This window comes from Manduca sexta, chromosome 6 (assembly GCF_014839805.1).
Source record: "Manduca sexta isolate Smith_Timp_Sample1 chromosome 6, JHU_Msex_v1.0, whole genome shotgun sequence".
Classification (NCBI taxonomy): Eukaryota; Metazoa; Arthropoda; class Insecta; order Lepidoptera; family Sphingidae; genus Manduca; species Manduca sexta.
In genome coordinates this window covers 9,691,890-9,706,820 of record NC_051120.1, presented here as the reverse complement: position 1 = coordinate 9,706,820, position 14,931 = coordinate 9,691,890, and the positions used below count along the sequence as shown (strand labels likewise).

General features: G+C 36.8%; 1 protein-coding gene across 1 annotated transcript in view; it reads left to right on the top strand.

The window, feature by feature from the left end:
* Positions 1 to 14,931, top strand: part of LOC115440515 (F-box/LRR-repeat protein 7) — a 73,106-nt gene that overhangs the window by 44,974 nt on the left and 13,201 nt on the right. The window contains exons 2-5 of the mRNA XM_030164855.2: positions 2,883 to 3,107; positions 5,789 to 5,980; positions 6,458 to 6,602; positions 12,606 to 12,791. Coding sequence (XP_030020715.1) covers positions 2,892 to 3,107; positions 5,789 to 5,980; positions 6,458 to 6,602; positions 12,606 to 12,791 — 739 coding nt within the window. The 5' untranslated portion in view covers positions 2,883 to 2,891. The remainder of the gene's footprint in view (positions 1 to 2,882; positions 3,108 to 5,788; positions 5,981 to 6,457; positions 6,603 to 12,605; positions 12,792 to 14,931) is intronic.

The following is a 14,931-nucleotide window of genomic DNA, read 5'->3' as shown; positions in this document are numbered from 1 at the left end:
AACGTTAAACACGATTGTAAATTAAACAGTAAAGGAACACAAATGTACGTTCACTTAACATCTTTGCTTTTATTTCCCATTGGATTCTTTGATGCGCTAACCAATTTATAGCGTTAACTGCACCTTATGAATAAGTAAGGCTTCCGCACACGATCGACTTTTAGTTGTACGACAATTTTATTGATGACAAAATGCCAGTCTTTCGTATATTAATCGATCAGTGTATTTTTAAATGACTTAAAAAAAAGCGGCTTCGATTTTTTTTATGTTTGTTACATCAGAATTCGGTCGTTTATGAACTGATTTGGAAAAATCTTTTTTTATTCGAAAGAATATATCTCCAAATTAGTCGCATAGACTTTTCAATATCAATTCAGTAGTTTAACTAAAATAAATACCACAGTTACGTCGTACAAATAAACAAAAATGCAAATTTTGCTTTCCTATGACGTTTTTAGTTATGGTTTTGCGTCGGGTTTGTGAAGTTTGATATAGACAAAATATATTAAAGAGTTTTAGTCATATTTACAAACTAGGTATTGTTCGCGGAGTCGCCCGTGTGAATAGCCTTTCTCTCTATAAAACTTCCTAAATCACCGAAGCTATTATTTACTTCTGACAAACATCCAACATCTAAACACTAAGAATTAGAAGTAAGGTATATAAGTAAATGAAAATATGAAATTAATAAAATATCCCTCTGTCTTAAGAACTTGCCTCAGGCATCTTTTGTTTCCCGTTAGGTGACGAAGTCTTGCACGTACTCATTAAGATGAAGCGAAGTCGCCTGTAGCGTAGGCGTTGTTTAGAAAGGTTTAGAATTAGTAGTTAGTAACTACTTATGTTCGTTAATATCCTGTATTTTTGCAATTCTGATATCTAACTGCAGAAACAGTGTAGCTACACAATTTAATTATAAATTATATATTATAACGCATTAATGAATAATACATTTGAATAATTGCACTATAATAGTCGTAACTTTACAACCAGCCTAACTGATATATATTTATATTTAATATGACGCTCAGAAACCAACTTGAAATAAATTGAACATTATGTAAAAATTGTCGACAAAAAATCTTGCGTCGAGACGACAAAAAGTCGATGAAGTGTCCATAGTTTGATTGGGCCCTGCGCATACAATGGAAACTTTAAGTTTATAAACGTATTAATTATTCAAGGCATTTCATACGTCTGTCCGTACGTTGAAATGTCACTAGACCAGCTGTAATTGTAGGTGTTTAACATGATCTTTTTGTTTAATTAACAAAGGAACTCGATACAAAGTGGCATGCGGGAATATATTAATTAAATTTTGTTTTATTTGTGGTTCGTCTGTCGAATTCCAGCCATGTAGAACATTCATCTTGACAGCTTTTGTGGTATGTGAAAAAAGACTACAGACTATTTTGGTGTAGTATAAAGTAGCAGATCTGTGTTGAATTGTCGTAATGATAAGTGGGGATGAAGGATGGGCTCCAAATAAATACGTATGAGGAAACGTTGTTTCTTTCTTCATCACTAATGTAAAAGAATCCCTTTAAATTATAAATATCTTATGTCCACTACTGACTGACATAATTGTTAATTTTTACTTGAATGTCTATCTACATACGTACTCACGCCTTTTCTAAATCCCCGAAGTGGTAGGCAGAGGCGCAACAGGTATATACACTTTCTGCCATTATTCCGTCCCGTGACGTGATACGGGGCGATCCTATACCCATATCGGACGCAAATTCCAGACTTCGTTTGAGTAGAAAAACCCAAATTAGTTTACCAAACCTGGGGATCGACCCCAAGACTTCAGCACTGCAAACCGTAATACAACTGCGCCACCGAACCGAGGACAGTTTATCTATGGCTATCTTTATTTTTTTGTCGCCAAATACTAGTGCAAGAAAATTTGCGTCCAATGTAAGGTACATTTTAAACAACAACTGTAAATTATTATAAAGAAAAACTAAGTGACGTGTCTGCATACGATTAATATCAACAAGTCCATCTATCCTTTAGTTTGATAATGTTAACGAGCGTGTAATCTGATGCGTTCTAATCAAGGGAATGCTAACTGTAACGTAGAGATTGACTTCATCGAGATAGTAGACTTGTAAATACGTGTTCTTACGCTGTCGGTATCAATTTAACATAATCTTATTTATTTATTTCATTAGAACGTTTATAATAAACAATTTATACTAATCAATTCAAATATTTGCTTATGAATAATTATTATCAATGTCTTATGTTTATGCGAATGTTAGACATTAGACATGTTGGTCATGGAAGGGACCATGAGGGCTGCAAAGTCTTCGAAACATCGGGAGAAAAGTAAAATATTAAAACAGCGATAAAATCCGAAAAATAGTTTAATTTTAAATTATCAATTCATTACATGTAAATATAATAATTTTAAACGTATCAAACAAAGATGGAAACAGAACAATAGTATAATAAAAAAACATCAAATCACGTAGGTGTTAGGCATATAATGCTAACTACAAAATACAGTGATATTCACATTAAGCTAAAGTGTAAGAATTAATGATATTAAAATTGTCAGCAATAACGAGGCACGGTTCTTGTTTTATTTTATTTTGTTCAAGAGAAACAGAAAGAAGTTATACATTAAAAACTAAAGTGCCCCAATAATATGTGCGTATATCCGATATAGAACAAGTCGACAAACATTTCGACTGGCCAGGGATAATCAGCTCTCATCAGTCGATACTCTATTACTTTATATTAGATCCTACTTTACGATACGATACAGTGAGGTCACTATGTTACTTATCTCGTTTAGAAAAAAATGATATGTGTTCTAAGGAATCAATGAACTCCACAAAAATTGGGCCCTAATGATTTTTTTTTATCACCAGGCTCTCACCATGTCTAGCGGCAGCTGCTCAGGTCCAGGGGTGTGCGGCGGGGCGCGTCGGCGACCTCCACCGCCGCCCGAGCCAGCCCTGTCTCTAGCCGCCGACCTGAGCGAGCTGAGCCTCGACCAGGGCTACCACACGCTGGCAGACTGCGGCCCGCCCCGAAGAAGACGTGACAACACCCTCAACGACGCGCTGTGGTTGAAAATACTGTCTTATTTAGAGGTGTGTTGGGTTTCTTTTATGTTATTTGTGGATAGGGTTGTCGCTAATCTTTGTATTAAGAGTATTTAGTAAAATTCAGAAAATTTACGTTTGTAAGGTCGAATAGCGATACTTTTACTTTTATTATGTTTATGCTTAAGTTTATTAAGATTAAGCAGTGAGTTGCCAAATTAAACAAAAATGACATTATCAAAATATAAAGATACATAATAAAGGAGCTGTAAGGCAAACCTTGTAAATCAATGAGTTTACACGAAAAGTTTTTAATTATAAACCTTAGTATAATAGTTTAATCTATACTTTCCAACGACGTGATCATTCAAGTAAATTATTTAGACATTGAAAAAAAAACTATTTTCGGATTTTGTCGTATTTTTTTATATTAATTTTCTCCCTACGTTTTGACGGCCCGCTCCTTAGTCCCCCCGTGACCATAAGCGCAGTAGCCTTCAAAACGCCGGGAAAAAAATATAATACAAAAAACCACGATAAAATCTGCAAAATAGTTTTATTTCAATCTAACATTCACGTAAAGAAATCATTATTTAGAACTTGTCCAAACTCTCCATTATTTCTAAGTCGATGTAACAACTATCGCTGCCGTATAAGCTTAACTCGCTTTGATCTCACTATGGAAAGAAACTGGTTGCATCGACCCAAATACTCTATTGGTACTTAGCTAATTGACGCCCTACCTATATAAAAATATTATTGTGCAAACTTGTTTCCTAACTGTTTATTTTAGTTTGCGGTTGTTGTTGCTTATGTTTTAACAGCTAAACTTCGAGAAAATAGTTATGTTAAAATTCATTTGTAAATTTTAATGTTATTATCTATTGGTAACCGTCAAGTTTATGTACAAATTGCTATTGCAACTCCGATCGTGGGAAAAAGTATTTTCTACATAAAAAAACTGGTGGTACATGTCAAATATATAAACTGCTGCAAGCAATTGTATATTGTAGCTCTGTCAGCGTGAGAAAGTTTATCCTAGAAAAAATAATTCAGCAGTAATGCAGATTTCTATTAATGAAACAATATTCAAAATCGGTTTAGTACTCAACAGATGATTCCTTCCAAACCTATAAACAAACTCACAAAGTTTTTCGCGTTATAACATTAATGTAGATTACTTGTTATTGTTATTTTTCTTTGATCTACCATTATCTCACGTTATTTGAATGCGGCACATCATGTTAAACTACATATAGTATGTATGCTCAACATGTGTGCGTTTCTACAAGACACACGTTCCACAAGCGAATTTATAATAAAATTATGTTCTCTTTGGGTACTATAACATAATCTTATTTTTAGAAAATATGTAGTTTTGTAAGTCCTTGTATTTTGCTATTTTAAACACGATGGAATGGTTGTCTCATAATCTTCTTCAGTCCATACCTATCAGCTTTCTGTAAAATGCTTGGAAGTGGCTCGCACGATGGCTTACTTTGAATGAAACGATTTGCCGTGACGAATGACTACCGGTTCAAAACCCAAGGCATAAATCTCTGACTTTTCAAAGTTATTAGTTAGTTCACGTATCATAAGAATTTCGTAGGTATATGAATTCTGCTGACCCGCAATAGGCCAGCGTGGTGGACTAAGGCCTAAACCCTTTTGGTAGTAGAGGTGACCCATGCCCAGTGGCTCACACATAATACAGGGCTGTATCATTTAAAACGCCTGTAAAGTGTGTTGTTTTGACCTCATATTAAAATTACGATTGTAGTCATAATCAGCACAGAGCCTGAAATCGAGGAACAGAAAACACTTGGCGAAAAGTAGACGCCTGTTTGCACCTATATTTACCCTTTCGGAATATAGACGCGACATCTGTGTTCCTCGTTTGTAATCGCATCGGTGGGACTTCGAAACAACCTCTGTCAGTGATATTACTTGAGATTTCATACGAAATATCTATAACTAAGCTTCAGGGCGGATGGAATTTTGATATTGAAATACTTGAGTCGAGTTTCGCATTCTACGTGACGTAGTTACGATTGTAATAGTCTCTCGTCTCCGTTTCAAGACTTAGTATTGTGCCGTAGGCAGCGTAGTGCCATTTGCTCTTTCTTAGAGGTGTTTATAGATCTGCATCATCAGCCACATAAAGTCCATTGGTGAATATAGGCTTCCCCTAAAGATTTCCAGATGGACCTGTCGAAAGCGGCTTGAATTCAGAGTGTTTCTGCGACTTTTATCAAGTCTTTCCACCTTGCTTGCTGCGTTAGATGGCATGTAATGGGAAGAGTCTATTCTTTAATTATCGGGCACAATTCCACCAGCTTTTTTTGAGATTTGTGTACACTTTGGTTCTTATAAGTCAATATCTAGTAGTTAGAAAGGTGTAAACTAGTTCGTAGTATAAGTAGTTCCTTGTTTACTAGAAAGCCCCAAATTCTGATTTTATTGTTTGTGTTTTAATATAAATTAATTTATTGACACTAATTGTAGCTCGTGGTTTCACCAGCGATTAAAGCCTTTTCCGGTACAAAAGTCCCCAAAAACAGCTTATACATATTAAAACAGCTTGTGTTCAGGACATAGTCTACTCCTGCGCCGAATTGAATCCAAACCGTTCAGCTATTTCTGCGTTTACTTCTAACAAACATCCAAACATCTCCAAACTTTAGCATTTACAATATTTGTCACTTCTAAAATATAAATATGAATTGCAGGTATCAGACTTGTGCCGCGTCTCTCGTGTGTGTAGGCGCTGGGCGCGACTGGTGGCGCGGCTCACCACCAGGCCCGAGATCTGGAAGAAGATCCGCGCCGCTGGACCCTTGGAGATAGCTGCTAGATGCGCCGGCGCACGCGCGGGCCCGTGTGTTAATGCTGTCAAGGAGTGGCGCGCGAAGAATTGCGCGGTGGGTATTTCGAGCTGTTAGTGCCGTAACTAGCCATATATGTGCCCTGTGTGAGCTTTTGCAACTGCGCCCATCTATGGTCCTTCATCCTTTCATTCTCCAGCATCCTTGGTCTGGTCATTTTGCGCCCTTCCAGGGTCCGTGCCTTGGGCCTAGGCATCGCCTTAGCACCGCCCGGCACTGGATGAATATAGATAATTTTCTTAGCTCTTCTTATATGGGCACGGATAATTGATGCTGACTGATGGTAAGGAGTGGCATTCAGAAAGAGCCGACTGACGAGCGATTATTCAGTCCTAGTCGAAATTGTGTTCGCATGTTGTAAATTAGACTAAATAAACAATCACACGAGATTCAACTTAATTTTTCTTCAGCTATGTTTGTAATTTGAACTTATATTAAAATCATCCGCGTGACTCAACCAAACAAAAGTCAACCTAATTTGTTCACATCTAAGTTCGTAATTGGACCTTCCAGGTGACAGTAGCGAGTGCCCAGCTTCTAGCAGCGACCTTCAGGAACCTCACGCATCTGGCAGTGACCGGCTCCAGCAGTATGGACGCGCGAGCTCTGGCGCCTCTAGTTACCGACCTGGTGGACTTGAGGCATATTGATTTGACCGGTAAATCACATTATTACTTTCAGGTCTTGCGCAGACGCATATGACGAAAAACTGGATTATTTTGAAACAGTTGGTGAAGTAGCTGAAGCGTGGTTTTTTATCAAAATGATCCCACTTCACTTGATGTTAAGTGAAGCAGGATCCAGATAGAGTTTCAATTGATGATTACCCCTCGCCAATGGACATTATTATGCCGGCCTGTTTGAGATATATACATGCTGATCCCATTTAGGCCGGTTCGACACTCTATACGCTGGTCGCTAAACGGGATACGTATGCCACCCCCACGAGCTGAAGTTACCGAAGCGATTGTCCATTTCATTGTTTGTAGTATATTTCGGGGTGCCAAGATAACAGCGTTTGCGCGGAACTTTAACATAAACTGAATTGATAAGAGACAATTTTGACCATGTGTTAAGTAAATAGAAGGTCGAATGGAGATTGAATAGATTAAAATATAATATAAATTATCAACCCTATATTATTATATTGTCCCACTGCTGGGCACAGGCCTCCTCTACTATCTCGAGGGATTAGTCCTTAGTCCACCATGCTGGTCTAGTGCGGATTAGCAGACTTCACACACCCGGAAAACACTTAGAGAATTTCTTATGTATATAGGTGTCCACACAACGTTTTCTTTCAACGTTAAAGCAAGCAATGATTCACAAAGTATACACACTCACATATTGTATACACTCACGTAGTGTGTATACTTTGTATACATTCACAAAGTATACACACATCATTTAGAGGTGTATGCCCTTGGGTTTTGAACTTGCGGGCATATATCTCGGCAGTCCATTCCATTACCAACTACGCTATTGCCACTTTAGGTTTCTATAAAAAAAACTAAACATAGAATTTTTAATTATCGAAAAATAAAATTTATACTTTATAGTCCCGCTAATTGAGATCGCAATCCAAATTAAGTCCACAGAATGACTTAAAAAGCAATTTATTTCTAGTAAACAATAAAATTGCAAACCGATTGGCACGGCATTGGCAGGCCGGCAAAACGTGCTTTTAATTAAAACGATAATAACAGGGGCTGTTCTGAACAGAGAGGGTGTAAGGAAATATTATTTGGGGACATACTAGTTTAATTATATTACTTTAAAATAGAAATAATTATAATTTAATTACACAAAGGGGAGGCCTATATTCAGCAGTGGAGGGTTGTAGTCTGATGAGATGAGATTAGAAATAATAATATGAAGTTAAAATAGTTTTAGGTTATGGTTGATATAGACTGTTAAATACGGCTTAGGTATAATATAAATCACAAAACTATTTACACACATTATACACTACTTTTATGCAAATTTTCTATTCTGAGTCGATATATAGAAAATAAACCGAAATATATACAATAAAATTTTACAAGATACTACCACCAAGGCGAAAAAGAATTGCAAACATCTTTAAATTGCACAATTGTAATTATATGTCTAGAGGTCGTGCCCCCTTCGTGTCTTCTGAATACGCGCTCGTGCACATCAGAGTACCAAAGTTTGTTGGAATAGCTCTTAAAAGGTTTGCGAGCAATTTGTTTTGATTATTAAGATGTACAAACCAAGCAGACTGCTTTGGTGGCGTAGTTTAATACCGTACGACTGTAGTGCTGAGGTCTTGTGTTCGATACCCGGGTTGGGCAGTGATATTGTAGTTTTCTACTTAGAATTAGCTCCGAGTCTAGAATTTATTTATTTGAAACTTCATTGTACACCATAAATATTAAAAACAAATTAAATATGGTGGACATAATTTAAACATCGGTTGTATGAATTTATGCCCGATATGGAGATAGGCTCGCCTCATCACATCATGGGACGGAATACATACGGTGGAAAAGAGCGTGCACAACTTTTGCACCCACATTTCTTTTTCACAGTGCACACTCGCCTCTGCCTACCCCTTCGGGAAAAAAAGGCGTGAGTATGTTTACAAACCAGACAGAATATAGTTAGTGTATACGTATCGCTTATGATTTAGCTGAGAAATTTTCATGGAGAAAGAAGTAGCTATTAGCACTCACGGATAATTTATCTTCTCAGTAAGGAAATCATTACCAGACTCCAGTAAGTAGTTCAAGAGATTGCTTCAAACAAACTAACAAAAACTTTCAGTCTATAATCTATGCATATAATCAAACAAATTCCCCTTTTCTGTCTGTATGTTATCGATTTTCTTAAAATCTAGTTGATTTTTATGAAATTTTGTATGGAGATAGTTTAAGACCCTGGAAAGGTTATAGGCTACTTTCTCTTTCGGGAAAATATATAGCGGGACTTTTTTTCGGAAAATCCTTCACGCGCGAAGCGAAGCCGCGAATAAAAGCTGGTAACTACGGTTTTAATATTTATTTTCGTTATAAAATATATTTAACATAATTTGTTTGTATTCCGCTAAACAAATAGAAATTAAATTCCGTTGTTTCATCGGAAAGCGTTCACTGCCTGTCATGTACACAATCTAGACACGATTGTAGAAATGTTTATTGTTTACTGATATTTTCTATTTAAATTTATAAATAATTATTATTTAGTAGTGGCGGAGGTCAATTTAATCCGATTCCTGCCGGCTTCCCTTTCGTAATTTATGTAAAATCTAATTATCATTGGAACGATTTGCAGACCCCATTTATGCATATTAGCAGTGGCAGACCTAAACGACGCGAGGCCCCAGGCGAAAGCAAAAAGAAACAGACGCGAGGCCCCGGGCACAGTAAAAAAACGTTCCCCTGTTTTAACAGTTTCGTCGGTAACAACGTAAAAGAAAGGTCCTGCGAGGCACCGTGCGAGGCCTCTGTAAGCGCGAGGCCCCGGACGGTTGCCCGGTTCGCCTCCCTCAAAGGCCGCCTCTGCATATTATTATCTATAATTATGTGGGATTTCTACCCGGAAAATGTCACCCTTCACCACAGTTATTTAGAGGTTATTTATAGTAAAACATGAGAATAGAGTAAAACCGGAAGAATAATCTCTTGTACTTAAAAGTAAACTAAATCAAGAGAACAGTTCATTTCAAAACATGTAAAGGAAGAAAGGTATTCAATCCTTTGATGTTCTAAATTTAAAATGTACTAAATGATTTCTTATATTCACGCGAATGTTTAATACTCAATGTCTAACATCCAAATCCAAAAATAATTAAATTAAAAATGAAATTTTTTCGGCCAGTACTCTTAACCACTAGCCACCTAGGCTGAAAGAAGTTTAATACGTAAATCGAGTGAACTATTGGTTCAATAATATTACATACCTAACTATTGCCATATTTAATTTACTAAGTGGTTCCTGCTTGTCTATAAGACAAAGACATCGACTTCATGCTAATATAATACCCGAATAAATATATTAATAAGTTAAATATATATTTATTCGGGTATTTTATACCATAAAATACCCGAATAAATATATTAATAAGTTAAGAGTATTTCTTAAAAAGGAAACGGTGCAAACGTCCAAAGTTTTGGCTTCCTAATTAAGTAAGGTTCAAAGAAGTGTAAAGGGTTATCTTGTGATATTTATTGAGGAAGTTCTACGGCCTGTCACAAGGATTTGCGAAGTTACAAATGAGTTTTAGGTGGAACGAAGAGAGGTAGATATGAACTGATCTTGTTTGTTATGGTAGATATCTAGCGCGAGAGTTTCTATATGAATGACTATTTTGGCTGTAGCTCCGTCCGTGTAAAAAAGAATTTCTGGGATAAAAATTAGCCTATAGTAATAGGGAGTAATGTAGCTTTCCACTAGTAAAAAAATCATAATCGGTTTCGTAGTTCCTGAGATAAGCGCGTTCAAACAAACTCTTCAGTTTTATGTTAGTTCAGAAGTTAAACCAAACAATGAGTACACTTACAATGTATGTGTTACTAAAAAATCTCGAAGTAAAAGATACTATGAACTAATCAAAAGAATATATTGAATAATAACAGAGAAGAGGCTTAAATATGGAGAAATTTGTATCCTTTTTTCTAACCTGGGCCCTTATTCTGTATGATAGTGTAAACGCGTAACGCGGCCGTGTCATGTTATCTTCGAGAAATGTGTGTGGAATGGTATTCTGTAAGCCAAATTTCTATAGTCCTAAACATGATGCGTTGTGTTACGTGCTTGTTACACACTGTCAAAATAACGTGCGGGATAGAGAATAAGGCCCCTGATGGCATAACGGTAAACACTAACCCCCTTATTCATAAACGTTTTTTATCTAAGGACGGAGTAAAGCTGTGATAACAAGCCTGTTTCTCAGTGCCCAACGGCGCTGAGAAACAGACATAGGGCCTTTGTGATTGGTTATTATTGTTGTATTTCAATATTAGCCAATCACAACGGCCCTACGTCTACGCACTGCGAAGATTGCCATGCCGTCAGCACTGAGAAACAGACTTGTTATCACAGCCTTACTCGGTCGTTAGATAAAAAACGTCTATGAATAAGGGGGTAAGATATTATATTTTAGCTCATATGCCGTCAGGTATGCATTCAACATTGATAACATTTTCTCAGATATCGTCCGCGAGGTGTTCAGTTTGTACAAACATAAAAAGTAGCCTGTATTTTTCCGTACAAACTTTCTCTACACCGTTGACCAATATTTCAGTGAATAAGCTGCGAAAGCGTAAGTGACACAGAGATTCCCATTCCTAATATTAGTAAGGATAATAAAGATACCAGTGGTAGAGAACGTTATAATACAGAAAAAAACAAAAAAAAAACATCGCACTTTTATTACATTGTGATCAAACCTTTTAAATAATGAAGTGCATGCTTTGTCACAGAAAATGGTAAAAGCAAAAAGGATCAAAACGGTTTTTAACGTGTGGAAAACATTTTCCTTTTACACAAAACGCTTATTTTCTTGCATTTAATAACTGATATCACGCTTGAAAATGAATGCTCTTTCGATATCATTGTAAGCAAAATCCTACTTTACCACGTCGATTTATAGCTTGATATGCTTTAATGAAATTCACTGTCTAGTAAAGCTGGTTTATCTATACAATTGAGACTGTAATACAATGTGTTAAGGTACAAAATTCACTAACAAAGATTTACACAAAAGACTTGCAAGTACGTGAATGAATACTTGTTAGATAAAGAGAGAAGGCGATGGTTCTACGATCCCTTATTTTATAGGTATTGGCTCCTCGTATCGGGGTAACGTTGCATGTAAAACCATAATTCTTTATAAAGCTTCGAAGCTGGCTGGTAGAGTTTGTTTTTCCGAGTTAATGTCATTTGAAGCTATGTTAATGGTATAATGTTTTCGAATACTGGGACCAATGGAATCTCAATATTGTAACTTGATATTAACATTATAATAATAATAATAATATCATCAGCCCTGTATTATACTTGCCCACTACTGAGCACGGGCCTCCTCTACTAGTGAGAGGGATTAGGCCTTAGTCCACCACGCTGGCCTAGTGCGGGTTGGTAGACTTCACACACCTTCGAAATTCCTATAGAGAACTTCTCAGATGTGCAGGTTTCCTCACGATGTTTTCCTTCACCGTTAAAGCAAATGATAAATTCACAAAGAATACACTCATGATTTTAGAAAAGTCAGAGGTGTGTGCCCTTGGGATTTGAACCTGCGGACATTCGTCGCGGCAGTCCTTTCCACACCCAACTAGGCTATCGCCGCTTATATATTAACATAACATTGAATGGACGAATCTTAATATCATTCATCTATCAATGGAATGTTTTGCCATGTTTCAAACATCCAATCATATTTGTAATATATCTACATTGTAACAATTGACAAACTTTCACTTTTATTAATTAAAAATAAGGTATTTTTGTTTTCAAGTAGCAGTGTATAATCGCTGTTGTGTTCCGGTTTAAAGGACATTGTTTTTAAAAATTCGTCTTCGAAACGTCGGGAGAAAACTAAAATATAAAAAATCGAGATAAAATCCGAAAAGTAGTTTAATTTTAATACCTTCTTTTATATGAATTTTAGTGTCCTAATAATCCCTTTCATTCCCAGGTTGTCCCAACGTGGACTGGCCGGAGTGGGCCTGGTTGGAGACGCGGCTGGGGTCGCGGCGGCCCCCCGTCGAGTACATCGACCTGACGGACTGCGGTTTGGTTACCGACGCGGGTCTCTGCGCGCTACTTCACACTTGTCCTTCGCTCCAGTACCTGTACCTTCGGCGGTGTACTTTGGTTACAGGTAATTAGGAGATGCTTGTTTGATATACAACAGTGAATATTACTAAAAAGGTGGTACTGGTGGCAGGTCTCTCATATGTGAGAGTCCGCCAGGGTGGGTACCACCGCAATGTCTATTTCTGCCGCCAAGCAGCAGTGTATAGTCACTGTTGTGTTCCGGTTAGAAGGACATTGTAGCCAGTGTAACTACTGGACATAATTATACTTAACATCTCATGTCTCAGGATAGCGAGCGTAGTGGAATACCAAACAATACTTTGTAATTCAAGGTGTTGGATGGTGTTTCTGTTGCTTATGGGCGGTCGTATCGCTTATCATCAGGCGAACGGTAAGCTCTTCTCGTCATTCAAACAATAAAAAAAAGGAATCGCAGAAAACGGACAACAAATCTGAGAAATTGATGTAAATGTCAGTGGCGAAGGGTGAAGTTTAATGAAAGGTAACCCGAAACAACATACAGGTACTATGCATAAATTCGGTTTGCAAATCATTCTAATGATAATACGATTATACATGAAAGAGAAGCCAGGAATCGGATTATATGGACCTTCGCCACTGATAAAACATTCAGATACAAATACACGAATCGAGAACCTCCTTTTTTAGAAGTCGGTTAAAAGACTTTTAGTTTTCCGTCTTTCCGTTTCTCGTTGAAGGAGTAAGATGGATTCTATGACTGTGTGTTTAGGGCGCAATTTCGTCTATTTATATAGAGGGTTATAAATCATGGTATTTTAGGAACGTGTCATCGCTAGCAATGATGTGCGTTGCAATTGACCTCCACGTGCCCTTTGGGGCGTGTTTATATTCATGAAAGGAAGCGATTAAATCGAATAGACTTTTAGCTTTGTATTATTCATTATAACTTTTACCTGTGACTCTGCCTGCGTGACAAAGTTGTTCCGGGATAAATTTTTTCCTCGGGTAAAAAGTAGCCTATTCAACTATTCAAAGTTTGTTTGTACTAAAGAGTAATGTAGCCTATTAGCGAAAAAAAATCAAAATCGGTTTAGCAATCGATGAGATTAGCGCGCTCAAACAAACTCTTCAGCTTCATATATTAGTATATATGATAATTTGTTTTCAATAGGCCGTAATGAGTGCTTGGCAATAATGCAAAGCTTTGTCATTTTAAGCTATAGATCGTTAATATATAAGCATTGGTTTATATCCACTGACATACATACTTTGGGATAGAAGTTAAACAGCCTTAATAGAATTATATACTCAAACGGAAACGACTCTAAATTAAAACTTTTCGTCTAAAATCAGTTTTCAATAAACCATCCAAACCTCAATCTCTAATCCGATTCCGACAATGAACCAATCAAAATAACTCATTTGTAAGCATGTCAAATAACTTTGTTCTGATTGGTCGATTTTTGAGATCGACAAAATAGATTGAGATTGTTTATTCAAAATGGCGGTATACTTATGCGTTGAAGTACGAATAATCTTTGCTTCCATTATCTATGAGGATAGGTTATATAAGTTACTAGCGACCCGTCCCGGCTTCGCACGGGTGCAATGCTGATACTAAATACGCTACAGAAAAACTGTGAACGTTGTATATAAAATCATAGCGAGCCGCTCTGGCTTCGCACGGGTATTACATAACAAAATAACAGTATTTATCCACTGTTTAATGGATGTTATTATACATATAAACCTTCCTCTTGAATCACTCTATCTATTAAAAAAACCGCATTAAAATCCGTTGCGTAGTTTTAAAGATTTAAGCATACAAAGGGACATAGGGACAGAGAAAGCGACTTTGTTTTATACTATGTAGTGATATGAGGATAGCGCGGAGCGAGACGATATCGTCTCGTCTCTTATCACTAACCATAGAGCCCCAGCTTTACGATACGGATGAGGCGTAAACCCGGATTTATATTACGACCGGCTTTAGTTTCGACTAAGTGAGGCCAGTCGTTGCCTATGTGCCGTGGACGTTCGTATGCACTTAAGGCTTACTCACTGAGTGAAATAACATTTAAAAAGTATTAAAAAGAAAAATCATTTAATAAAACATAAATATATACGATTAAATTTGATTATTTTTCACCAAATAAATTATTCTAAGCATTTTTATGATAAGGCAAAGTCGTTTTCTTACCGTCGAAATTCTTTTTTCAATC